This window comes from Thunnus albacares, chromosome 4 (assembly GCF_914725855.1).
Source record: "Thunnus albacares chromosome 4, fThuAlb1.1, whole genome shotgun sequence".
NCBI classification, from domain to species: Eukaryota; Metazoa; Chordata; class Actinopteri; order Scombriformes; family Scombridae; genus Thunnus; species Thunnus albacares.
This window is the reverse complement of record NC_058109.1, coordinates 11,006,636-11,031,271: the sequence shown is the minus strand read 5'-3', so window position 1 is coordinate 11,031,271 and position 24,636 is coordinate 11,006,636. Positions and strand designations below refer to the sequence as shown.

The 24,636-nt window shown below is 39.3% G+C and overlaps 2 protein-coding genes across 3 annotated transcripts in view; both read right to left on the bottom strand.

Moving 5' to 3' along the window:
• The window catches only part of LOC122981034 (metabotropic glutamate receptor 4-like), a 174,039-nt gene extending 150,168 nt beyond the window's left edge, over positions 1–23,871 (bottom strand). For both annotated transcript variants that reach the window (XM_044349524.1, XM_044349525.1), the window contains exon 1: positions 23,478–23,871. The gene's annotated coding sequence lies outside the window, so the exon portion shown is untranslated. The remainder of the gene's footprint in view (positions 1–23,477) is intronic.
• On the bottom strand, positions 15,004–21,564 carry LOC122981035. Its single transcript, XM_044349527.1, has 6 exons — positions 20,929–21,564; positions 19,218–19,350; positions 17,775–17,992; positions 16,587–17,666; positions 16,315–16,483; positions 15,004–15,644 (listed from the first exon to the last, which is right to left on the bottom strand). The coding sequence occupies exons 3-6, from the start codon at positions 17,983–17,985 to the stop codon at positions 15,518–15,520; spliced, it is 1,587 nt and encodes a 528-aa protein (XP_044205462.1). The 5' UTR covers positions 17,986–17,992; positions 19,218–19,350; positions 20,929–21,564; the 3' UTR covers positions 15,004–15,517.
• Positions 23,872–24,636: the final 765 nt, after the last annotated feature.

Below are 24,636 nucleotides of genomic sequence, written 5' to 3'. Positions count from 1 at the left end.
ACAATGGTGATAGACAGTTCTGCTTCCCTAAAGCCAAAGCTCATTTCATAATGTGACAGAAATATGAAGCTGACACTGTTGCTATAGAAATGATATAATATACTGTATAATACAGCCACACTAGTGGTGGTAGCTGTATTTAGGCACAGCAGTGCTTCAGACTAGTTACATAATAATGTCAGCATGCTAATATACACACAATATTAACACGCTGTTGATGTTTAGTGGGTATAATGTTAACCACATGCATCATCTTAGTTTAGCATGTTAGAATTTCATAATTAGCACTAATCATAAGCTGGAGCTGATGGGAATGTCATGAGTTTTGCAGGTATTTGGTCATAAACCAAAATATTGGACACATTAAATTATGCTAGAGGAGATGTTAGGGCGTCAAAATTATTTCAATTCATCCTGAGGGGAATAAGAATGTGTGTGCCAAATTTCATGGCAAGTGATGTAATATTTGTTGAGATATTTGACTCATAACCACAAATGTCAGCCTCATGGTGGCACCAGAGGAAAAGTCAGGGGATCGATCAAATTCATTAGGATTCATCCCCTGACCATCATGAATGTCTGCACAAAGTTTCATGACAATCCATCTGATAGATGTTGAGATATTTGGTGGACCAACTGATCAATCAACATTGCTGTCTGTAAAGCCATGTCGTTAGCATGCCTAAATTTACTATCGAACTGTTCATACTTATATACAATGATAAGAACAAATCTTACTAACAGCCCAAGTAGAACTGTTCAATGTAACTGTTTATGATTAATATTCTATGTATAAGTCAATAATCCACTTTGCATGTCATAAGAGAACACTAATGAAGCACAAATTGATCAGAGTTGCCATTAAGACAATAACTTGTACTGAATGGTCTCTGTGAATGCCAGTAAAAGCTGATGACTCCACATATGTTGCTACAACTGTGCTTTCTTTCCTACTAAGAGCATCATCATAAAAAACAGCATAATGTGCATGAGTCCTGCCTCACTTACATAACTCCTTTAATCATATTAAAATTGCATTTTCCATATGCATGTTTACATGATATGGCCCTGGGACTGCTGAGGCATCTTAACAGATGAACAGAATAAATGTGCATTGAATTATAAATGTGAAAAACTTATGTCCCCCAAATGTCACCTTTTCAGTTTTTTGTCTGTTTAATCATTGTCAATCTTAAGGGACTTCACAATGATAATTATAAACAATATTTACAACATTTAACTGAGAAAACAAGGACAATTTCTCATTACAAAAAGACTTTGTTGAGGACACAGATATTTATACCTCTACGACCAGGGAGACATGAAAACAGCACGAAGATGTCTTCTTCTTCTTCTTTTTTTTTTTCTTGACTACCATACATTTTTGAGTCTATTTTGAAAGGGTACAATTTTCTGAAACCAGAGAAAACTGTGGAGTCCTTCTACTGACGTTAAAACATTATATCAAAGATGTCAAGGCTGTCACTAAACATCAGTAATATGTTAATTTGGCCATTTAAAATTCTTTTCATCCTCATTTATTATGTTTTTAAATTATCTGATGATAAAATTCCATTAGGTGAACCAGTTGTTTTCTTTCACATGCCTTCTCTTACACAAAGCACCTCCCAAGCTTATAAAATACCCAGCAGGATAACCAAGGAAGAGGGAAAAAAAACAGTGTAATTGAACACTGTGTGGTCACCGCGATAGTGGGTGTAGGTACAGTTCTACAAAAAAGGATAACGTGCGTCAGCAGCATTGTGCACTTACATGAGCCAGTGGTGGCACAGCTGAAACTGAACAATTTTCAGAGTCTGAAGTGTCAAAATTTGATGATACAAAGTTTCAGGGAATGAAACCTACAGAGAGCAAAGGAAAAGGAAGTGTCACAGACAGATAGCACTTTTTCTGAGATCCTAGTTGTCATAGAGATGGTAGTAACTTGTCGTAATGTCAGGGTTTGATGTTGCTCATTAGGCCGGTAATGATTTGTGGATATATTGTAGGTGTGGGAGCTGTGTCTCATTTGAAGCCATACGCTGGCAGCCAGGGTACTACAGACACTAGTGTTTACTGAGAGATCCAAGCTATTTTATTTCTCCTAATGTCATAATTTACATTCCGCTAGTGGGCCCTAATGGATCCAACGCTTCACATCTTATGCTTTTGTTCAGCTGAATAATCACTGGAAATGTAGTTTTCAATCTTTTGATCACACAGCACATTGCAATTGTGTTTATGATAGCATTATTATTAGTTGAAGTATCAGTATTAGTACGACTATAATTAGTATTGTGTGTTGTGTTGTGTGTTTTTGGACTCATGATGGAACATTTATAGCAGGTAGTTCATCATTTTTTGCTTGTGATGAGCAATTGTGCAAGATTCTGGCAGGGGATTTGCTTTTATGCCACACAGTTTTACTCCTTAACTTCCTAACAGATACTGAACATCTGTCAAAAATTCTCAGTGGTATGACAGTGTGATAACAAAAATAGTCAATATGTCAGCAACAGTATGCATTATTTATTCAAAATCTAATGGGGGTTCTACATTTAATTTTGACGCTGCTGGACAGCGGGGAAGATTTTCATTTAAAAATACATTAGTTGTATCAGTCACAATCAGGCTGCAAGCCAACGCACCACCCAATGTGACGGAAACCACACTGATTAAACCTGTTTACCCAAACTGAATTCTGGTGTTTGGTATCCACAGTAACGACAAATCACATTTGAATTTTAAAAATGCTTGCTAATAAGCAGCATTTGAGTGCTATGACCAGAGAAAACCAGACTCAGCAATGTGTCTTTTGCCAGGTACGAGTTTTTGCTTTTCCCGTCCTTTTGAAGCAATCACACACCGGTCAGCATTGCAATGTGCAGTTTAATGACTTCTCAAGCCATGATTTCTGGGAACTGAACTTTAAATTGTCGAAATGGCTACCTGACGCTGTCATTTGGAGTTTTAAGCAATATACTTCCACATATTATATTTTTACTGCAGCATCTGCAGTGTTGACAGCTTGTGACAAGATTCAAACTGTTTTTAATGGGAGTCCTCCAATCCTACAGGGAAAGCACCTCTCCCTGTAAATTTCTGTGTGCATCATGGTGACATACAGAAGTTCTTAGCACATGAAATCATATAGAGTTTGGGCCCCAAGGCCTCCTGTTCCAGCCCCTGTCCTCTCCCTTTGACATTAAGACAAGAACATGCTCTCTCTGAGGAAAAGCCCAGCTTCTGCCTTTTAATGAAAGGTGTTCATCATCACCTTGTCAGCAACAGTGTGTGACTACGACAGGTTGACGCCACTTAGTCTCCCTAAGGGAAGCTTCCGCTGTCAAGCAGAATTTGCAGTCTTGCCATTTTACCTTGACAGACGAACCAACCTGGACAGGACAGGAGCATGGGGGCCACATAATGGGCCCTCCAGTTGTCTTCTCCTTAAAAGAGGTATTTTGGATGCCATTTGTTTCTTATTTGAGTCCTTAGCTGCATCTTGTTCTGCTGTGCTAGTCATTCTGTGTTTACACCAACATATGAATCAGAGCATTACTTTCACCATCATTCATCGCCTACACCATCACATCGCAATCCTCGAAAGGCCCTCAAAGGTCAGTGCGGCGGAGATGACCGGTTTCTCTCTTGGCTGCTATGAGCGAGTGCCTTTGCTGTGCCCCAGTTCCCCTGCTTGACTGAGCCCTGATCGCAGGCGTAAGGGGGGTTACAATAATGCTAGCTGACATCCTGAGAAGCTGCGATTGCTTAGAGGGCTTTGTGGGCGGGCTGGGTGGAGGGTGTGGGTGGCGGGGGAGGGATAGAGGCCTTGTCTCACAAGGACCTTTAACAGCCTTTTAAAAGCTCTGAGAGGGCCGGCCTGACGCCAGCCACTCACAGGAGAGAAATCGCTGACAGAGCTAAAGGGAGGGAGGGTGGTGGAGAAGAGGTGAGGTGGGAGCGTGCAGCAGTTCCTGGAATGCCTTTGGGTTCATCACGTTGTCCTGCGATCCCTGCGATGATCTAGACATGCCAAAACCTAATCGCCCTCGCTGTAGTCACTGTGTAATTACAACCACTTGCACTAAATAATTTACCAGAAGCAACCGCTGAAATAACATCCAGAACTCATGGAATGCACTTCTGCAAGCTTTTCCGCCGCAGCCTATTACACCACTTTAGTCTCTGTTGGGTAAGCCTAGCCACTGAGATAGAAACATCCTGCATTACCATCTTATGACCTGGTACCACTCACAGAAAAGTCACACAGTGCTGTGTTTGACCTATAAAGGTTTGACTAAATTGGCAAATACCATGCTCTGTGCAATTGAATCCTCTGTTTCTGTGGACAATCATCGCCAGACAGAAAAAAGACATCCAAAAAAGAACACTAAAGTCCTAGGAAGCTTTATTACACTCATTTCTTCAATAACTCCCTCAGACTTCCAGTTGTGTGCCATATTTCATCTTGGCGCTGAAGAATGAGTTTTCTGACAGTGAACATGAGAAATGCAAGAGACTCAATGGGCACGGCTGGAGGGGGGTAGCCTACCCACAGAAGATCACAGCAGTGGCGATGAATGCATCAGAAAACACTGCTGTAGGCGAGCATAAATCAACAGTGCCTAATGTGAGCCTTTGGTATGCATGATGTTAAATAGATTGTGAAAATGCTCTTTTCATGACTAAGATGGAGCTTTTCATTAATCCTAGAGCTGAACCTGCCTCCGCAAAACAACGAGCATCCCTCGGGGGGAAAGACAAAACACCCACGGTGGGCTAGAGGGATCTCAGCAGAGCTCTCATACAACTCATGGACTCACTCTCTTTGCATCCGCCCCCTTAGCTGTGCGTGCATTTGTGATTTGCATGTTTGTAGATACATGTAATACGTCACATGTGTGCTGTAATAAGTGTCAATCTCATTGAACATGTATCATTTTGTGTGTGTATGTGTCTGTGTGTGTGTGCATTTCAACACCATGCACATATGCTTTTGTGCTCTGTGTGCAAAGTGTAGGTGGATGTGGTTGAGACAGATATTTACAGAACTTAAATGATATTCTGCTTTTTATATGTGCATGCGCAGCAGTTGGTCAGAGGAGATATAGGTTTTTGATTTTATTTTAGGAAGCCCCTGTTAATGATACCCACATGTTGAGGATTAAAGCAATAGCATGCAGATTCAGTAAATATTCACGTGTGAGTGCTGATAACTCTGCTCAAGCAACTTTTATTTGCTATGATGTGAAAAGTAGGAATATCTCTGCTTGTTCTGCTCTGCTCTCTGCTTGTTCCTCCCTCCTTGCCTTCTCTCTACCTTCCTTCCTTCCTTCCTTCCTTCCGTCTTTAGTTGTATCATCCATAAATTAAAAGTGAACTTTAAAAGACAGAAGGTGTTTGCAAACACTTACACATTTATTTGCAAAACTAAATTGCAGTGCTGAAATTGCAATTGAGATATATTATCACATAAATTGAGTTATGCAAGGTAGACTTTGTGTGTCTGCATGTACATCAGCACCAATAATTGCAAGTTCTGCAATTCACTTTAATATACCATTGTCACTGGTACTTGTAAATTGTATACTGCAGATTCAAAATAAAACAGATTTGTTTTACTGTCAAACTGTCATCCTGTCATGTTTTGTTAAAAAGAAGGGATAGACAGTTTAATCAGCCTTTGCAAAGTTAAATGAATCACCACAGGACATCAGAGGATTCAAACTTCGCTTTGGTGCCCTTAGACACTAATTCTGGGACACATCAGCCATATAGCGGCTATAAAGCTTTCTTCATGTTCTGTCGATTCTCCAGCACCTGCACCACACTAATCTCATCATAGCAAGCCCAGCAATCTATTTCTGAGCAGAGCCATTTTTTTGAATCAAACACCTTCCTCCCAGTCGGCGGAGTGTGACTGTGAGAACTGGAGCTGTCCCCAGGTAATGGCCCAGGCATCCATTTGTAATGCTGATGTCTAATCCAATAATTGCAGCCCCTTTATCAACACCTGTGTTGATAAGTGATGGCTGCATAGAAATCTCGTCTGCTACAGAGGGAGTCGTTGCTGAAACTAATCTAAACCCTGCATCTACTGTCATTAGAACTGCAGATTTTTTCGTGCAGTCCCAAGTGGGAGTGAAGCAACAGAGCGGCAGGACTGCTATGAGTACTGCATCTGCAAGGCTTCATTATAAATTACTTTAACTACCTGACCTGAAATCCAATCAATAAGCAAATGTGTCAAATGGATAGTTTCAAGTCGAGTTCAAAAAGTGGAATACACTGTATAACTCAGATTTGTGCCCATCATCCAGGAAGACGTTTTGGACATATTTCATTGCACTCACATCCTGACATCGGTGTGTGCACTGGGCCCCTTGGACACCAATCTTTGGGGACGTGATTCCCACTAGAATGGATCCTATTGTGCCCATGACTGCAATAACTAGAACAAAGGCAACATTTTAGAGTACAAGAGAAGCATTTAAACCATATGGATTTGTGACAATAGGCTAATCTGGTGGTACATTTTGAAATACACTGGCTGACAAATTAAAGAAAGACTAACATAAAATGTCTTTGTAAGGTGTTGGGGCGCAAAGATTCTCCAGGTCTCTGAAAGCCTACTGGAGGGAACGGATATTGCATCACTTGATCTTTTGATGACAATAGTGGAGATACAGGTCTAACACTTTGCTCCACTTTTTTCACTTGGGTAGATCTGCTGACCGTAAAGGCCAAAAGCATGATTCATATCATTTTCATCAATAATCTCTGATTCACAAGATTATGACACATGAAAGGTTTCATTTGTTTTGTCCATCATTTGTTTGGTTGCAAACCCATTCGTTATCTTCTAAGATATTGGGATTTAAGGTAAGTGGTGCATGTGGTTGGTGATTACAGCCATATTTCAGTGGATATAAGATTCACGCATCCCCCTTGTAGGCTGTGGTGGTTGATCAACCAGTTCATTGTTTTCGCTTCAGTGTGATGGAAAACATGGGTGAAGACAGTGTCATGGAGTATTTCCCTGGTTTCTGGAGGTTCACCAATTTTCTGGTTGATGCTTAAGTGCCCCCCGCATCAGTACCTGTAGAAAGCTAGCTAGTGTGATTACTTATGTTTTAGGCCTGGAGAGCTTGCCTCCTACTTCACAAATCCGTGTAGCCCCAGTTGAGCCCCCTCAAGCATTTTAGTTTTTTTTTTTTTTTTTTTAAATACAGAGATGTGTATGTATCCCTGGCTGTGTGCTTGTGTGTGTCTGTGTAGGGAGAGTGAGGGGGGTGTTGTCTGATGTGTGTGCGTGGAACAAGAAGATGCATGCATATTGTTGGCCACTCAGTATTTTTGCAATAGAAACATAATCACTAAGGTTGTGATGATAACCAGCTCGTTTTACACCATGTGTGCACAGTTAACAGGCATAGACTAAATACATTGCACTTCTCGTTGTGGCTGCACTTTGGATATTATTAATTTTATTTCTGATGTTGTGATAGCCATTTCATCTGAAACATTATTACCATTGCACAGTTGTCCAATTATACATATGGAATAAATGCAGTTCTTGTTGTTGTCGCACCCTAACCCTTGTATTGTGTTGTTAATTGCGGATGCATGGGTGCTGTCTGGTGCTATTTTGTTGAATATTCTTTGGCCAAATTCAATTAAAAATTACATTTATATCGAATTTGCTGTGTGCCATACCTGCTTTTATTGAAAAAATGAGAACTTCCTCATAAAGTTACTCTATTTTCTTAGCACCCCCACATATTGGTCAAGCTCCCCCTTAGCACCGGGAGAGAAAAAAATCCTGGCAACGGCCTTGTTGCTATCCTTTCCCTCACCACTGCATGATCTAATATTGTGTTTGAGATGTCAAGGTTGGTGATGATAGCTTGTTTGTCACAGGTAATAGGGATCATCTGTATTTGTTATGTGTTTGTTGTTGTTGTTCCTCCACTCATGTATTCAGGTTTTCCTTTTATATGTTACATACTTGTATACAAAATGTCCTTGAAGCTGCTCTAATCAATATTTTTATATTAATAAAAGATCAAATGACTGTGTATGTGAAAGGGGTTGTTTGTAGTGACTCTGCAATCTCACCAGCTCTACAGAGCTTTTTAGCAACATTGTTTCAGTTGTTCAGCCTGCAACTTTATGGTTGTGGTTTAGTCTCAGCAATCTAATCAGTGTTGTTTCCAGCATCAACAGGCAGCTGTTGATAACAGCACCAAACAGCAAACAGATAAAGTTAGCAACTAGCTAGTGAACATAGCAGAGCATTCAGCAGCTAAGGCACCGGATATTTCCCTCAGGAGTTGGTGGAGAACAAAACAGAGCAAAAAGGCGAGTGAATATTGGAATTACACTCATTAGATGGGCAGAAACATGACTCCAAATAAATGCTTATGTTGCTCCATGTCTGCTCAATGTATAAATAAGCCACTGTGTGCTAACATGTTCACCATATCAATTTAATAAGGTGGTGTCCATGTTGTGTTTCCAGCTTGGAAACACTAAAAACTAAAAAACTAAAAAACTAAAAACTAAGTGGCTAAAAAAACGTGTATTTGCTGTTGTTGTTTTTACCTTTCTGCGGTGACACAGACGCGGACTCCAGGGTGTGTCAGTACACCATGACATCACTGTTGGATATGTTTGCAGGCGCAATACAAAACAGTTACATACTGCTTTTCAGCCTGCTCTTAAGTTACTTTTTAACTTGTTATGCTAAGTACTTGTTACTCTGGAAGGCAACAGTTATTAAATGTTATCATGCTATTGTTATATCACAAAATGATTTTGGATTCACAATAATCATGTTTTTTGTACTGATAGACTGGGAGACAAGAGCACTAAAACTCCAACTATAACAAACTTAATAAACATAATAAACATAAACTCTGAATAAGTTAATAAATGTAGTATATTATATGGTAAATATAGTAATACAATATGTGTAACATAGTAAATAAGTTCCTGGTTTCATTTTGAAAAACTGAAGAAAAAAAAATGCATAAATTACCTCTAAAGATGCTCATCTGATAAGAGGTTTCAGGAAAAGTGAGCAAAAATATTCATAGGATATGTAGAGTGCAGTGCATCGTGATCACAGTGGACTCTAGCCTCTGTCCGGTTACACCCACATTAAGAGGTGGAAAGAGCTGAAGAATATTTTTTATATTACTAAAAGCACCTTGGTGGTGCTGTGTTGTAAAGGTTGTGGAGTGGAGAGATACAGTACATCTAAATATGAATAGCTCCTATACGTGACAGCAGCTTCTTTTCCTATTATTTCATTATGCAGGTGCAGTACAGGAGAAGCACTGAAATCAGCAAACATTACACAACTGTCCGTGAATAGCAGGAAAAGAAATCACAGGTGAGGTTTGTAAAATAGGAGGCAGCAGTTACTGGTAACATCGGCGCTGTCATAGCTCTTATTCTCAGCCAAGGCTCTTATCTCTGGCATCATTGTAAGTGTCACTTTTTCGGTGGAAAAGGCGGGTGAAATGAGCTCAACGGAAGAGTCTGCAGCTCTCTTTCATGGCAGCCATAATTTCATGTCAAGAAATTGACATTCAGGTGCTGCCTGTTAATGTATATATTCTCTTGGAACTGTCAAAGTCTATATGTTAATGTATTTTTAATGCATAAGGGGGGCAGTGGGAGGCAGAGGAGGAGGGGTGGTGGTTTAGAGGGAGTTTGAGGTAAGCTGAGGGTTATGGGAGGTAGGGAAAGGTGTAATATCAGTGATATAATTTATTTTATTTATTTAATTACTTGGTTTTATGTATGTTTGTTGAGTGGCTCATTTGTTTCCAGACCTACTGGTTTAATGAACTTCTACCTCCACTCTAACTTAAACTTTGAACACAAAAAGCAGTTAAAGCAGTTATAATACATATTTTTCATAATAACAATCAATCAGATGACTACTTGTATGTGAAAGGTTTTCCTCATAGTGATGAACCCACAGAGAATTATCTCCAGACTATGCAGTTCCCCTCAGCTTTTTAGCATCTTTCAGCTCCTTGTTTTGGTTTTCCTGCCAGTAACTTTACTGTTTTGGTTCACTCTCACCGTTCTCATACCTTTTTTTCTGGCACAGCAGGCAGTTTTCATTCAAAATGCTTCATTATATCCATTGTATGCTAGTGATGGGGGAAACCAAGCTTTCTGAAGCACTGAATCAATATGAAGCAATTGTACAGTCTATGACTGAAACTAGTTCACTGTTTGGAAGGATTTGATACAGTGAAAATGGCAACATCTGCTGAGAAACTATTGGTATTGCATCTGTATGGCTGAATTAAATCTGAGACCATGATGAAATGATCGGTCAGAATATAAGTGGTTTGGCTGCTTTCATTATTGTTATTTTGTTTAATAAAGTCTTAACTGTTCAAACTAATCACTTAAAACTACTACTCTGTTTTTAAAGGGGACCTATTATGCTTTTCTTTATTTTCAGTCATATATATAATGTTACAATGTCAGATGTTCATATTAAACATGGCCAAAGAGTCAATGAATGAGGTAAACGTATGTAGAAGTAATCCCTGTGAGCAAAATACACTGGTTTCAGACTGCTCTGAACACTCAAATTCCTACATTTTTTTCTACAATCAGCCTGAGCTGACCTCAATTTGTGACGGATTTCTTTACATGGTCATCTGCTCCAGACATAGCATTTGAGTTCACTGCTCCGCTTCGCTAACATTATGGCATTTTTTCCATTGTTTTGGGGGTAGTCACACCAAGCCATGACTGGAGTCCAACTGGCATGCTTTGAGTGTTTTTTCATTACACAGCACAGTAAAGTAAAATAAGTAGTTTACCTGTTGGAGGTGTTCTGGTCATCTGCAGCTCTTCATCAAACATCATCATCACTGTGGCTGTTTCTGCTTGTACTATTCCTCCCTGCATTATTTCTAACTGATCTGCTAAACAAATAGCTCCAAAAATCTCTATATATTGCTGTGTCAACAGGTTTTTAGCACCGCTAATAAAGCTCTGCTAATTTGGTGAGGAACACTTTTCAGTAAAGCAGGAAATGTTGTGTTTTCATCAACAGTAACTTAACATGAGGGGCCTTAAAGAGATAGGAGCTAAGACTGCCTGTTAAGAGACAGAGGCTGAACCGAGGGGCTGCATAAAGAGGCAGTATAAGATAAATATGGAGTTTTTTTTAAAACTTTGAATCATGCAAAGCTACTCTTGTGGAGTCCCAGAATAAAAATATATAGCTGGAAATGAGCATAATAGATCCCCTTTAAATAATAAATGTGGCAGATTGAGATGCACACCCTGTATCCAAAACCAGTGCGACACCTCTCCGATACGAGTGTGACGTAATGAGGCCTCATTTTGGGTAGTCACATGATTTTTGGTGTGGTGAAGCATTGAAACATCTTGCCATAATATTTTTGCTTTGAAAAGTTGATACTGTGTCGTGTAGTCTGCTTCAAGTGTAACATCACTACTGTACACGACCAGCCAAACACCAAACAAACAAAGTTAGTGACTAGCTGGTGAACATGGTGTAGCATTTAGCACCTGAAAAGCCTGATATTTCTGTCAGAAGTTGGTGGACACTAAAAGCAGAGCAAACAACAGAGTGAATATTGGACTTTCATGCACAAGGTGGCCAAAAACACAACTCCAAATGAATGCTAATGTTAACTCCGAATCTGCTGCATGTGACAAATGAGCAACTGTAGGATTATAAGTTTGCCATATCAGCTTAAAAGGTGATTATATGGCAGTGTTGTTTTTATAGCTTGTTTCCTTTTCTTGTACCCAAGAAAACTGCAGGTTTAAAGGTGAAATTTGTTCTCTACATTGTGAAATATCAACAGTGTGTTATGTTCAAAGCATTCCATGATTCATTTTATGATTATGCTATTTCCTTTTTGTCTGCCCACTTTCCATCCGCCTGTCTCATCTACTTCTATTGCAGATAATGGTTTACTACAGTTGTGGTCTCCCAGACAATACCCCAAGAAGAACCACGTGGTTGTTGATTTCTATCAAACATGGGCTATTCAATACAAGTAGCTATCTAACTGTGTGCACACTTGGCTATATCTCTGATCTTGGCTGTCCCTTTTACTGAAAATGCAGTATTTTTCCCCCACTGCACTGTGGTCCGTTGAGGCCACTCTTAGTAGAAAAAGTGATACCTCTTCCTGTTCTATGATGTAGGCCCATTGCTCCCTGTATGGCTGTTGAGCACTGCAGAACTATAGTAAAAGCTGCTCCTCTTTTACACCAAGGGATACAAAATCTCACATGGTTTTCCTATATGGTTTTTCCCCTCTTATCAGTCATTTTCTTATTTTTATTTTTTTTTAAAAGTCCAAGTCTAGCAATTGTCATCAGTGGTTAAAAGGGGGGGGGGGGGGGTGAAAAACCTTTTTCCATTGTAGCTGCACTGCAAAAATCTTGATGCATTATGTATTCTATGTTTGGCCACTTACCAAAAAGGGATAAGAAAATACATCACAAACAACAAAATGGTCCAAAATGCATGGTGCATAAGCAATAGTTGCTTTTTTCAGTAATAGATTGCTTTTAGTTGAAATTGTCACTTTAATAGAGGTGTGTATCTTTCATGCATTCCTTCCACTGATGTTGTAGGCATATCTGTGGTGTGAAATTATGTTTTCAAACAATTTTACCAGCTCTGTATGAGCGTAGTTTGCAATAAGGGGAAACACATAAAGCAAAGAAAATTTAGACAGTTTGAAAGTCCATTTAGGTACTTTTTGGTGATGGATAACTTATGATGCAATCATGCAAACCCTGTATGACTCTTTGAGTAAGTTAAAGAAAATACTTATTAAAAGATGTGAAACTCCAAGCGTGGTTTCATTAAACAAATAGACTGTTGGATGTAGGAAACATTAAATGGACTTGAGTAAAGGTGAATGTAACTTGATGACAGATTTATGTAACTTGATGACAGATTCACAGGCAGGAGGCAAGATGCTCTCGAACCCTAGTGTAAGATAATGTGTATAATCCACTGCAGGGATGTTAAGTGCACTCATTTCACACTCCATTTCACACAACGCTGCCCTAGGAAGAATCTGTGAGTATGATGACTCAGGAAATGCACAACATCACTCTTATGGATCTTTTTGTTGTTGTTTCTCCCCATTGTTAATAATTTGAAATCCAATCGTTTTTCCACACTATTTCAGAATTAATGATATGTCAGGAAAATAATAAGAGACAAATCCATGTTATGTATGAAATTCATACTAGTCAACAGAAGGCAGTATTTTGTTGCAATTTACTTCAAAAGATGTATTGCTGACATTAAAATGCTATTTGAAGGTCTAATTTCTACCTGTTGCGTTGTTTCTAAATTTACAGCCTAATGCAAGAAAGTGAAATACTATAACATCAACAAGAAAATAATAGTGTCTGTTTATATGCGATATTATGTTACAAGGACAAACATTTAATTTCCATCCATCAACCTAAGAATAGGACATCCTCTCAGTGAGTGTAAATGGTACGTTGCAATACAGGATGCATGGTTGTCATTGATTCCCATTGATGTAATTTATACAGTACATCACATATCCATCTGCTCAGAGATCACAGACTTTGGTCATGGGTCATCTGGGGAATGAAATTTATACACCATAAACATATAAAATACAAAAATCTGACCTCAGAAGCTTAGGACAGAGTCCACTAAAAGCTAAAAAAAAAAAAAAAGCCAACCACATGTGATCAACTCATGGATATTTCCAATGAAAGGGGACATTGTACATATACTGTATGTGTGTATATGCGTGTGTGTGTGCATGCATACATGTGCAAATGAAACATGAGGGCGTGAATTAGTGCAGGGATTTTTATTCAGTTATGTATTTATTTAGGTATTTACTCCTTTTTTCTGTCAGATTAAGTGACCTGTATTGCTTTCCTTTTTATTTTATAGAAAAAAAGAGTGAGCATGCTGTGTTTGTAGTGTAGCCATGTCTCTTATTCCCCCCTTCTTTACTATGGAATTGTTTGGAAAACCTCCCCACTGAGCAGATGGCGTCTGCCGGGAGGAGAAAGAAGCTGGAACCTGGGCTCTATACACTGCGCACACACATCTACCATTTCCAACACAAACCTTTATAAAGGGAACAACGGAGGTCTATCGGGAATTTAACCACGAGTCTGTTTTGGGAAACAGTGCACACGTTTGTTTATTGCAGTCTTGCTCTTGGATCCACGCTGCAGCTACAGTAAAAGATGTGGATAGTGGAGAGTCTCTCTGCAGATCAGCGAACAGGATCAAGCCCCCCCCTTGGAATGGTTTCAATCACTTTGATCATCATGGTTTCCATCAAGTGAATGTGATGTGTTCATTATATGAACCCTTTGCCAACAAAATGAAATGTAAAGAAGCATTTGTATTCACTGGGTAGGCTAATCTGCAGGATGCTGGTGTGTTCTCGTGTATTATTTAACACAGAATGAGGCAATGTTACACTGTAAAAAAAAAACTGTTGTTTTTACAGGAAAACGCTGGCAGCTGTGGTTACCAGAGAATTCCTGTAAAAAATACAGCAGCACAGTAGACAACTTTACAGACGAAATATGTAAATTGATTTACAGTGAATGAAATCACGGCTGAATCACATTAAAAAACTGTTAAGTCTACAATTTTTTTTTTGTTAATTTCACATAACGGTGTTGTATATAAATAGACCATTTCCTGTATTTTTTACATGTAATAACTGCTAATTGTGCATCAATAAATGATAAAATTAACAGGGAAATATCAAACAAAAACTAATTTAAACCGGTAGAACAACAGTAAAACTCTGCATTTTAAATGGAATGGTTCTGTATATTATATATAAAATCTCTTCAAAATATGCTGTGTTTTTATGTTTTAATAATCAAGTTATAATGTAAAATTTACGTATAAACCTGCAAAAATACATCTTGAGAAAAGACGAGAGAAAAATATCACTTTTGGGAAATTTATTTAACAGCAATAATAGTTGTAAACAACTGGATGCATTTTTTTCAACAGATACAACATGCAAAGAAGCTACATATAATGGTTCTTGAACTATGACTGAATCCAAGTTGAGATACTCCAGAAGATTAGCCTCTTTAAATCTGGACATTTTTAACAAACTTTAACAAACAAAGTTTAAGTGTCAGGCACACAACAACAACCCAATTCAATCAAAATTTTGTTTACATTCTGAATGTTCCACAGTATGGCATAAAACTTATCTATCTCCATGGAGACAATCACGTGATGCCAACAGGCCAAGTTACAGGTCAGATCTGTGGAGAGGCGTACCCCCTCAAAATAAGAATGCACGTTTGTTAAGGTATTTTTGCAAAATAACAAAAATTACGTTGTGCCTTAATTACCATAATACACATTGTGGATTGAACAAAGCGAAAAGTAACAGTACCTCTTCTCAAACAAACAGTCAGAGTGCACAGAAGGAGTCCATATTTAGGCTTAACGCCACTCGTGATCGGAGAGGTCCTGGATCAGGGTGAGGACTCGAGGGTTCAGATTGAGACGACGCTTCGAGTTTTTATTCTCCACCTTAGTTCCTTTTTCTGGGTTTATCGAGAAAAAACACCTGTAGAATAAAAGCATATTAAGCATTTTAATTGATCAGTTAAAAAAAAAAACTTCATGTGTTCTTAACTTATTTACTTCGTGGATGTTTTTAAAGCCAAAACGTGGCTTGTTCCCATGAACTGCTATAAAAATAGTATATTTTGATATTTTTTTCTACTTTAAACATGTCACTCTTTTAGAGTCTGAAATATACATATCAAATATTAATTATATTTTTAGCTTTTTAACCCTTTCAATGCCAGTATGTTTACATAACTCTACATAATGCTGTTTTTATACAAAAAAAACTAAATAATTTCCATTAAATGCATTTAGTGAGTACACATACACAACATTATCCGACATCAATAGCACACACACTTTTCTTCCAGAAAACAATAAAAAGTGTGAAACTTTGCGGCATGCTTTGAATGGGTAAAAGTGGTGCCACCTGATGGACAAATATAAAAACTACAAATTGAAAGCCTGTGGTCCAAACCGAAATCTTAACATAAAGGAATGCATTAGTTTTTGTCAAGATAAACGTGGGATCAAAAATAGTGGTTTTAATGGGTTTCAATGGGGCAGTTTTTGGCCCTAGGAACTATTAAGGCAGTTTTTGTGTAGCTTAGCCATTTTAGGCTTAATTAAAGTACAGGTCTGAGAAATGCCATGCCATGTTTACTCACCTTTGAAGAAACTCCAGAGTTGAAGCCAGCTCAGATGGATAATGGATGTTGAAACAGAAGTAGCTCCCGAACATGAGGCACAATGCAGAAATGAAGGAGGAGATGTTTGTGTTGATGAGGTTCCGATCCAGACTCAGCATGTACCTTGTTGAGGAATAGCAGGACTGTCCTATGAACAAATTATTTAACAGGTTATATTAATAAGCGCTGCACTCACATGACAGATTCTATAAACAGTGCAATTAAAAAAAAGAGATATGAAACAGACTTACCACAGACAATAACAGCAGGTGTCAGAGGCACTTGCTCCAGTTGGACCTCTTCTGCCAGACAGGTATCTTCTACATGGAAGAACATGGACTCCTCCTTCTCATCAAAGTAGCTGAGCAGAAGCAGGACCATCTCTTTCACATCATCTGAGCAGCCACTCTGCTGTCCCCGCATCCTCTGAAGCCTTGCATAAGTCTGAAGGAACTTATTACTCTTGGTGACATAAACTGTGGTCATGTAGTTGAGAAGCCTTTTTCCCTTCAAATCCAAATTTCGCGTGAATGTCTCTTTGAGGTCAATCCCAGTGAGTTCCTTGAAGTGGACCGACATGCCAAGTTCGTCAAACCAAAATGGCCACTCCTCTCGAAGGCTTTTGATACTTTTTCCCTGGTTGACATGTTGACGCTGTGTGTAAAAAGTGGACTTCATTAGACATTTTACCTCCTCTGGATTGGCATCAGATTGTTGGAACATCTCCTTGAGTTTTTCCTTCTTTTGGTGCTGGCTCTCTTGAGTTTCTTCACGGGGCAGAAATTTCACATTCCATTTAATGCATCCGTAAGTGTCCTGCATTGCTGCTCTCTCTTCTAATGGGATCTCATCTGTGTGGTCTGAGTCATCAGCCTGATGTTTTCTTTTTCTTATTTTGGGTGTTGAAGTGCGCCTCACATTTTCGATTCTGTTTTGCAGCTGTTTTACAAGGGAATGGTAGCCTGTTCCAACAATATCGCCCTCTATTACATCTTGCAGAGAATTGGGATATTTTGCCACCATTTGCTTTGCAACATCAGTTGAATGCTTTTTACCTACATGGGGGCATTTTTCCATCATCTCAGTCACAACAATCCGGACCATTTGCCTCCTCAGTTTTGGGCCTGGCCTTTTTCCCCTCTCCAAAGAATCCATCACTTCCTCAGGAAATTTACTCCATGGAATTTCAAAGTTGTCTTCCCACTGTGTGTCAAGTCCTAGGCTGCTGGAGGAGGTTGACGATGAACTTTGGGGTGAAACAGAGAGCGATGACAGCAGTTGGGTAGGTGAGGCTTCCACAGATGATAGTGAGCTGTTCTCGGGAGTTTGGTCTTTAAATGACAAAAAAATAAGATTATGATTCACATTGTACAATATTACACAATGTCCATGTCTGCTTTTGCTGTTGAATAGCTGTGTGTTGTGGTGTTTTTACTTACATTTCTGTTTCCAAACAGAAAGAAGCTTTCTGGCTTGTACAGGTCTTAATACTGTCATCAAATCAGCCTCCGTTACGAAGCGTAGATCATCATACGTCTCGACTCCAATGGACTGCAAGTGCTCTTCCAGGATGTTTTTGTTTACTACTTGAAGTTCTGGTAGGGCTTCCATGATGGCGACATCTAGGAAGGTTCGCCCTGAGTCACTCATATTTACACTGAAGAAGAAATGCAGAACAGAAAAAATATACAGTACATACACTTAACAGAACAGGGACATGCATCAGGTAACACTTATATTAATGTCAAACTAACAGTCCAATTAACAGCTTTAATTGGACTTTATTTTGCCACAATACTGTGTTTTAGTGGAATGACTTGGAATCCATTAAGAATATATGATACCAAAGGATAGAAATCAGGCAGGTCATTAATGTTGATACATTGTAACCCAAGACTGTCCTTTGTCACAGAATACAGATGGTATTCTGAGAGGAAGATGCCTTTGTGGATATCCATCAAAACATACACAGATGTGTCATTTTGAATCAAGATGAGTAGAAGTTCACCAAACTCCATATACTCATCATTTCTGTACACAAGAAACTGTCCTTTTTTATATGCAGTGCCCTTGTACTGAATATCTGTGGCAACTGTGGTATTGCTTTCTGAAAAGGCTAACTCCCTGACTGCATGTTTAATAGCGTCACTGTAGAGGTTGGGATAAAACGCACAGCTGTCCTTCACTTGCAGTAGTTTACTGCATTCTTGCCCAGCTAAAAGATATGCCTGATACATCTGATGACGCTCTGACAATGTTTGACAAATATTTTTGAAGTTTTTCAAGTGTCTGGCACATCTTTTAAAATAACTGTGTTTACTTTCAAACCTAAGCGTCCATAATCTCCTCAATGGACCAAATTTCAACGACAGTGCTGAATAATGGCGCAAATAGTGGTGCTTGGGTTTGAGTTGAATTTCAGGAAACATCATCTTTCTCAACTCCAAATATTCTTGGATCAAAATGTCAAGATATGCTATCTGGGACAAGGAAATGTTCTGAGCACAAATAAGATCCACAATGTCTTTTAGCTGGAGAGCTAACTGCCATACTTCATCCTCATGATTTTGCACTTTGTCACCAATCAAAACTGGTAGCAATCTCAGAAGGTTCCAGTTTTGAATGGCTTGCCCTGATAACTTGGCTCCGTCAGGTTTGACAGCACATGGCTTTGTGAGTGCTTCAGATCCTTTGTACTTAAACTGTTTGATGCGCCTGTTTAAGAGTGAGTATGTGAACCATTTTTTCATTTTTATAATGTTCTTCAAGTACAGTGCTAGATCATATGACAAGACTCCTTCAAAGAGGTCATGACCTAAACAAGGCGGGAGACCAGGTTGGGATACGTGAAAAGACTCAAGGGTATTAAAGATAGAGTTTACCTTTATTCCTCTGACGTCTTGGATGTTTTCAGCCTGGAGATCAGCAACAGCTGTGTCATACGTCTCTGGGGTGCGTGGAGGACCACAGGCATTTGGATCAGCCTCAAACTCACTTCTCGTGATGTCACAGTACCTGCAAAAATATTGAGAGCGGCTGAAGTTCTCTGTAAACCCACCTATGCAATGAGAACCAAGGTTATCCCCAGCAATGCAGTAGAGACCCCCTTTTACTGTTTTTCCATCTACATTTATTCCATCTGTCTCCAAGGATTTCAGATCTGCCAACAACTCTGAGAAAACTTTGGCTATTCCAAAACGCTTTAAGTCATTCTCAACACACAACAAGACTAAAAACATATTATCAGTATTTGAACGCAAATGAATGGGTAAATTTGCTAATGAAAGATAAACTGCAAGAACTTTGTGTGTCTTTTTAGCAGAACCCAGGGGATTCACAATTTCAAATGAATCTTGATACAAAATCAGTTTGAGGCTTTCAGGGTTTTCATTAAAGAACTGGTGACATTTGAAAATTTTTCCATCATATAAATCCGTAAAAACCTCTACATCAGGATCTCCAAACTGTTGTGGCTGTGCATTCCTCCATAACTGGGAGTGCAAAAAGCTCTTCAGAGTTTCTGCCACTGGTATGTAGTACGCAAATTTTTGTGTCATGTTTTCATCCATTCCCAATAGCACTTTTTGGGGTTCCGTGTACTTAAACATTTTTGTGAATGTCTGATTTCTGGTGTATGTTGTTCTTAATTGTCCCTGATGACAGGCAGAGAACAAATCTGACTCTTTAATGCAGTCACATATTTTAGTGACTGCTTCATCTGATAGGCTCATATCATTTTTTAATAAAGAACTTACTTTAGTTATTGTGTAGGCTTGACCTAACTCGTGCACATTTTGCATCTCCTCAACAATAGTCTGTATAGTAGAGGCAGGAATAAGCAGCTGTCCTTGCAGTTTAAGGTAAAAGAGACACATGTTTCTGAGATAAGACTGACTATCATTCTCTGGCATATCACTGGCTGCACTAGCTGTTGGCATGGCTTCATGTGTGCTTTCTGAATCATCTGTACTGGCAATGACATTTGGGGGCTGAAGGCGAGTTTCCTTGTACATGTCATCAATACCATCAGGGGAGCATGCTTTATGCTTCCTACACATGTGAGAAGTAAATGATGACTTTTTTGTAAACACATGCTTACAACCACTTACTGGACATGACACAGACCTGCCCTCTCCAAAATGATCATTTAAGTGAGACACTAGCTCTTTCACCGTGTGTAAATTGCGGGCACATAATGAAACTGCGCATTTTAAATCCGCAACAACAGCTTTAGGAGCAGCTTGCGGTGCAGGTGCATTGTGCACACGATAAAAATGGCCCTTGAAAGCTGAGTAAGTGGTAAATGTTTGACTACAGTTGGCGCCAGCACATTTGAAAAGACAATGAGGCTCATTCCTATGTACTCTGCAATGCAGTACATAGCCTCTTAATGTAACAAATTTGCTTTTACAAAAGACGCAGGTGATCATTTTTAGGATTTCAAATGTTTGCCTGTGCTTTTCAGCTGAATTAAGTTATCACACATTGAGCTAACGTTACTGGTCTTAAATATGGACTGGTGCTAGCTAGCTAGCTTTCAGCACACATTTTCGTCTGGTCTCGAAAAAAGAGTAGCCTAAATATGAAGCTTACCTTCCAATTGAACAGCCACAGACCCTCCAAAAAACTTGTAGATTTGTCCTAAAATCTTTTAAAATGAAGTGGTCCGAAGATTTCTGCTCCGTTCTCTGCTCTGCAGACTGCACACTGGCTCCTTAGTGACGCTAACGGCTAATGGTTCGCGCTTCTCCCGCCCTCACGTCATTATCCAATCAGAGACGAACTTCAGCTGCGCACTTTTAAATTTCAAAATTAGGAGGACTCAGTGCACAATGAGAGAGTAAAAGTACAAGTGGTTAGAGGTGGCACTGTTAGGTTGTTTAGCCTGTGAAAATGATAATGATAAAGACTAAAAGAAACATAAAGCATACAAGGATTAGGACTGAACAGTGTTACTTTGCATATATCAATAATTTGAATGTCTTATACACACACTCTACAATATGCTACAAATAGCCTAAATTATAAATGCAATGTTATTAAAATTGTATATTTTTTATATTTAAATAGATAGGTAACCTCTCAGGTTCACAATAAAACTTTTTTGTGAAAACATTTTAAATAGGCCTACGTCAATTTGCATCATTTTATCAATCATGTTAAAATTACAGCATAAACTTGTAAAGTGACTTACATATATTTGTATTTTTTAAAACAACTGACTAAAACTATAGTTTTTACAATATTTGCATGTGAAATTAACTAAATTGTTTTGTTATGAGTATTACAGTATTTCTCTGTTTTTGTTACCAATATTTGTAGTTTTAACAAATAAATTTGATTGTAATCACATATTGTTGTTGTAAATATAACAAAAACATTCTGTTTAATAGTTTCCAAAAATTCACTGTACTTTAAACAAAAAATATATGTTTTTGAGTTTACAATACTTTTCTGTAGGGATTTTACATAGTTTTTATGTAAATTTCACAGTCATTTTTTTACAGTGTACAATATCTTGCTTACACTCTGGCCCATGACATATTAAAGAGAACTTAGCAGCAGGCAAACCAGGGGTCTTATGCTGAGTCTGCACTTGCTAAACTAACTCGAAGGACAAGATAAGCCAGGCAAAGCTTGGAAAAGTAAATCTAAGGCTGTTTGAATAAGCCCTGCGCCTCTCAGCCAGCTACAATCTACACACAGAGTATTCCTCTCAATCTCTCTCTGGGGGAGATGCTTAAGTACACTTTGTAGCTAGATCCAGGTAGGCTATCAGTCACTGCAGTTGTGAAGAACATGCCAACAAGAATAACCCAACGTAAGACATAAAATCTATCTCATGGGAGCTCGGAGGCTGGACGAGATTGAATTAAAAATCTCTCTATTGCTGAGTCAGACTCTTTAGATAATTACCCACTGATATAAGGAACATTTCCCCTCTTGGCTGTAAGTTCAGAGGGAATGCAGACAATGGCATATTTGGCTGCAATCATACCAGCCCCCCACCATGAATAGAAGCTATGAGAGTAAGATAACACAAAGCTAATCTCCGGGCCCACAAAAAGGCCTGAGGGAGAAGCCCAAGCAGTATTAACAAGTAATAGTATAGAAGCAGTATTAATACCATGGTTTCCTTGCATGTCAGGTATCTTTGCTTTTCTTGTGATCACTGACCACTACCTCCAGCCTTGTTTTATATGCACACGGACAACCCGTGTACATGCAAATTAAGCATAATATACACCCCTGTCAACAAAATAATGGCCTTGAAGTAACAACCATGCATGCCTAAGTAACCCATTAAAGTTTGCTCTGGGGTCCACAGTAGCAGTCTCACATCAGCAGTTCTACCACTGTCTCCAGCTTGGCTTTCACCGCCAGGAGGCTGCACATCTGCACAGCACAGTGACTGACAATCGATGGTTCACACACCGTTTGCCCCCCTCCCCCCCGCCCGCCACCCAACTCCAACTCCCCACCCCACCACACACTCGCAAAACACCACCCAGCCAGGGTGCTTCCCTACGTGACTCAACTTGTTTCGGGGCTGACAGGGAGACACGGAGAGAGGCAGGGATGAGATAAATGTGGGGGAGCTTGGGAATGAAGAAGCTGCTGTTTGCATCCTGTTACTGGCATTCAGAGTCAAACTCGATTGTCTTGTGTTGAAGAAAAGAATTGTCCGTGATTTGGTCGAATGTGTGCTTTCAAAGCTGTAACTGTAATTGCATTAAAATCCCGTGGCTCCATTAGTTTTGATACTGAGTCATTCTTTTATCATATTTTGGGAGACTTCAGGCGCCTCTGCAGCGCAGCAAGGCACAGAGCTCCACACAAAACGCTGCGCCTTAACGCATAAAAACAATCAATGCACCTACAGTACTGGGCGTTGCACTCCTTGTTATAAGCAATACAGATATCTACTTTTCAAAACTGTGATAACATTATGAGCGATTAATTAATTGAAGAATTACACAGCGCTGAAATATGCAAGTTGCAAGAAATAGCCATGTTTTTGCGTGCATGCACCCCAATTTTGATTTCGCCTTAAGACTTATGTAAATTTATATAACGACGTTTTTTTAAAATATTTGATTGCTGAGATGACCCATTTTTGCAGCTTGGGTAGCTGTACTTACCCCTTTCTCCTGCCCACGAAGAATCCTTTTATAAGAAGTGACCCATATCCAAGGCAAAAATCGTATCTTGTTGGGTCTATCAATACGTGAAAGGGGGTGTCCTGAGCAATTCTGGCTTTTCAAAAAAAAAAAAAATCAAAATCTAAACATTGTTTCTGAGTAGTATCCAAGAGGAATCCACACGCATTTCGAGGCTGCCTCGATCTCCAAAATCATTGTGAGCGCTGTCCACGAAAAAGTGGAGCTGAAAGTCTCAAGTCCCAACTTTGGGTTGTGTGAGAATGGGAAATAAATGGTACGTCCAGCAGGGCCACTTACTAATACTGCTCCTGCGAAGATGGGATCAGATTTTTACGGGATAATAGAGCGGAGATCCCACACCCGAGGCGAGAGCACTTTCCAGCTGATAGACGAAAGACTATATGCGCCGCGTGCTCTGGATGTGACTGATGTTAAACGCATCGCGGCACACCGCCTTTATCAGGGAAGAAATGCACCATCAATGAATGAGGGGAAAAGGTGTGAATGCCAGATTACAGCATGTAGTATCATACCACCGGCGCTTTGGCAGCGCCTGCATAGTCGAAGTGTGATATAAAGCCTGTACTTCCATTTGTTAAATCTTAACGTCGTTTTGGCCGCCTGCTGTCTTACCTCTCAGCAGACTTCAGTGTAGGGTTTTCATTTATTTTCCTCTGTGAAGTGTCAAACAAGCACAGACGATCACATTACCTCCCTTTGTATTTTTGTCACTTACAGTTAAATCTAATTGAACACATGCTTTTAAAATGTCTCACTATTTAGGGCAGTTAATGACTCTATTTGTTAGGAGAAATGTATGCTGCCAGATCATTTAGACTGCTATGACACGATGCAACAATTAATAGTCTACTGTCCAGTCTAATGATATTATTTGACTATCAGATTATCTGCAACGTGATAACGCGCAATCAATTCAATTTCAACGGTGCCAACAGAGGATATGGTTATTTCAGATATGAGGCTTCTGGGTCGGCTCAGGCGTTACAGGTGCTGTTGCGCAGCTTATGCAGCATGCTGAGTCTCAAAGCGCTCGGGATGCTGTGCGTAGACCATGACGAACATATCAAGTCCAATCATTGAGTGCTAAAACTCAATCTAGATGCTGGGTTTTACGTGT

Bases quoted from the DNA above. Each gene is read 5' to 3' on its own strand.
- LOC122981035 (XM_044349527.1), bottom strand. From the start codon at position 17,985: ATGAGTGACTCAGGGCGAACCTTCCTAGATGTCGCCATCATGGAAGCC. The intron at 16,484-16,586 runs GTAAGTCTGTTT...ATTTGTTCATAG, and splicing joins ACCTGCTGTTATTGTCTGTG to GACAGTCCTGCTATTCCTCA. The intron at 15,645-16,314 runs GTGAGTAAACAT...TTTATTCTACAG, and splicing joins ACTCTGGAGTTTCTTCAAAG to GTGTTTTTTCTCGATAAACC.